At 36.8% G+C, this 2,978-nt stretch overlaps 1 protein-coding gene across 1 annotated transcript; it reads right to left on the bottom strand.

Moving 5' to 3' along the window:
- Positions 1 to 1,505: 1,505 nt before the first annotated feature.
- LOC145679041 (glutamate receptor ionotropic, delta-1-like) lies at positions 1,506 to 2,765 on the bottom strand. Its single transcript, XM_081749641.1, has one exon. The coding sequence runs from the start codon at positions 2,763 to 2,765 to the stop codon at positions 1,506 to 1,508; it is 1,260 nt and encodes a 419-aa protein (XP_081605767.1).
- Positions 2,766 to 2,978: the final 213 nt, after the last annotated feature.

The raw sequence follows: 2,978 nt of genomic DNA on the forward strand, positions 1-2,978 counted from the left end.
ATTGATGTATTGTTGATCTTGGACTTTCGTGAGCAGCCACTGTTTGTTTCATGATTCTGAAAGCTTTTCTGTTCTTTCCAGGCTTGAATGAAGAGAACAGTGTTCTGTAGTAGAGCCGGAATCAAGGTGAACAGTAAAGTTGAGCAGCGCATTAACATCAAATTTCTGGTGAAATTAAACAAAACACCGAGGGAATGTTGTGCAATGTTAAAAGAGGTGTATGGTGCTAATGCTATGTCACGTGCAAAAACGATTTTCAGAAGGTAGGGAGGAAGTTGAAGATGATGGAGGACCCGGCCGCCCTTTGAGTTCAAGAACGGACGAAAATGTTCAAAAAATTAATGAACTTGTGCGGAAAGACAGAGGTCTGAGCATTCGAATGATCGCAGACATGACGAACATTAACAAAGAGACAATAAGACAAATTTTGCATGACTATTAAAATACGACAAAGGGTTGTGCAAACATCGTCCCGAAAAACCTCTCACAGGAACAAAAAGACATTCGAAAGACCATTTGCTGTGACATCATGGAACGACTCAAAGCAGAACAAGACTTGCTAACACGTGTCATCACATGTGATGAAGGATTTTCCAATATGACCCCGAGACTACACGTCAATCCATGCACTGGAAGACTCCCACATCGCCAAGTATGAAAAAAAGCACGAATAGCAAGTCGAAACTGAAGGCAATGCTCATCGGTTTTATCGATATCAGGGGTATCATTATGACTGGGTGGGTGCCTTAGGGTTAAAAGTAAATGGGACCTACTACAAAGAAGTTCTAATCAAGAGAAAAAATAAGGAAGAAGAGACCGAATTTGCAGAAGAACGATGGATAGATCCTCCACCAAGACAATGCGCCGGCTCATAATGCCCTTTCTGTGAAGCAGTTTTTAGTGCCAATCCCATTCCTGTGCTCGACCATCCTCCGTATTAACAAGACCTGGATCCCTGTGACTTTTATTTATTCCCAAAAGTTAAAAATGAATTGAAGGGAACACATTTTCAATCTGTGGAAGAGGTGAAAGCAAAAACGGCAGAGTTGTTGAACAGTATGACATCTGATGACCTCCAACATTGCTTTGAATAAGGTAAGGCACGTATGCAGCGGTGTATAGATAGGAGTGGGGAGTAAATTGAAGGGGATAACAGTCAAATGTAACTTTACTTTCAATACATCACATTTGTGACATCAGACTCTATATTTAATTGCCACTATATATATATATATATATATATATATATATATATATATACAGAAAAATACCAGGTGGCAGAATGATGGTACTATTTTAAAGTGAAATTGCTTCTTTGTTCAGGAGATGCAAAGAAGATTCTTTTGAGACAGATCGAAACCTTTAGGGGCGGGTAAATGCGTGCGAAAACAGCATTAAAATTACCATTTGCTATTATATCGCATTATATCGATAACAACATAATCATACGAGTTTCCATAGCTTTCTCCTCTGAATTGCAGTGTGCATTAAAGAGGTCATGAATGTTAGTTTTCCCCATTCCTTGTAATTCTGTTTAGTAACGATGTACAGAAAAGCCTACATATATTATTTAACACTTCTATAATAAACATGCATATTGATAGTAAATTACCAAAAAGAAGCATTATAAATGCTCCGATTACATCATTAACTGTGAGCGAACGGAAAGACCCTACAGGTGCATGATGACCTTGCAAAGGCAACAAATTTTTAGTCGGAAGAAACTTATCAACAATGTCCTTCTCCCACTTAATAATTAAACCAGAATCTCTTAAATGTCTAAGATAAAAGTCGAAAACGTCCAGAAGTGGTGATCCTTTGTGAAATGGAAATCCTGCATAATAGTCAATTGCACTTTCCTTCATTAAATGGAGTTCTGCCATTGCGTCTTCTGGAATATAATTCACATTGCATATCAGCCCGGATGTAAGCTTTTCAGCTAAAACGGCAACTTCACCCTTTTTGAGTAATGTGATCAATTCCTGTATATCTGGTATTACTTTATATCTCTCGCCTACTTCTTTTCGTAATGTGTCTTGAGCTGCAGACAATGCATCAACAAAATAATGATCACTTGTTGCCCAATGCATTCCAGCTGCAATGAACTCTGCTAGTGTGTCAATAGGTTGGTCAAATTTTTTCACTGTTAAAAATGATACTAGATTAGAATTGTAAGCAGTGATAAACATGATGGATGTGAAGAAAGCCCATGTTATTATTGATCTTAGTACATCATTACTCATTTTGGGAACTCCCACACCAATTGTTATACCAACAGAATACAGTAAACAGTACACATACTTTAAATATGGATTACTTCCTCGTATAGTATAGCTCAAGATATGACAAAACTGGGAAAAGACAAACAACGTTAATGACAAAGATAATGTGAATACACAAACACATAACCACACTTTGTCTGAGAAGGGTGAAAATGTTGACCAGAAATATATCAGAGATTTTGGTTTTGGCGTTAGAAAATTGATTCCAAACTGTATATAAGCAATACTTAAGTCAAAATGTTGAACATAGGATTCTCCAACAATAATAGCAGGACATCCTGCTTGATATTTATATGTCTTGAGAGTCGCAAGGTACGTTCCAACTGATGTATTATCTGTAGGTTCTCCGAAATCAATTTCAGCATATTCCACATCCCATGAGAAGTTGTACTTGTTCGAAAATTCTAATAAAATTCTGTAATCTGTGCCCTCATAGAAATCGTCATGCATTAATGCATAAGGGCTGTATTCCTTCATAAGCATGTTTAGTGTTCTTCCACTTAAGTTGTCAATTTTGTTTTGGTGGAGAGTTTGCACAGTTTTCAGTTTATTGTTTTCCCAGGAGGCAATTAGTTCAAAATTTTCTGGTTTCAAGTTATTTCCCATAATAATAGAAAATAACAAATAACTTGAATATTGAACGTTCTTTTCAGTGTACGAATTATTACTTGGGGTTATAACGTAAAGAAAGGGAAT

This window comes from Thermobia domestica, chromosome 2 (genome assembly GCF_964235325.1).
Source record: "Thermobia domestica chromosome 2, izTheDome1.hap1.1, whole genome shotgun sequence".
Classification (NCBI taxonomy): Eukaryota; Metazoa; Arthropoda; class Insecta; order Zygentoma; family Lepismatidae; genus Thermobia; species Thermobia domestica.

Coding starts and splice junctions, on each gene's coding strand:
- LOC145679041 (XM_081749641.1), bottom strand. CDS start 2,765: ATGCTTATGAAGGAATACAGCCCTTATGCATTAATGCATGACGATTTC.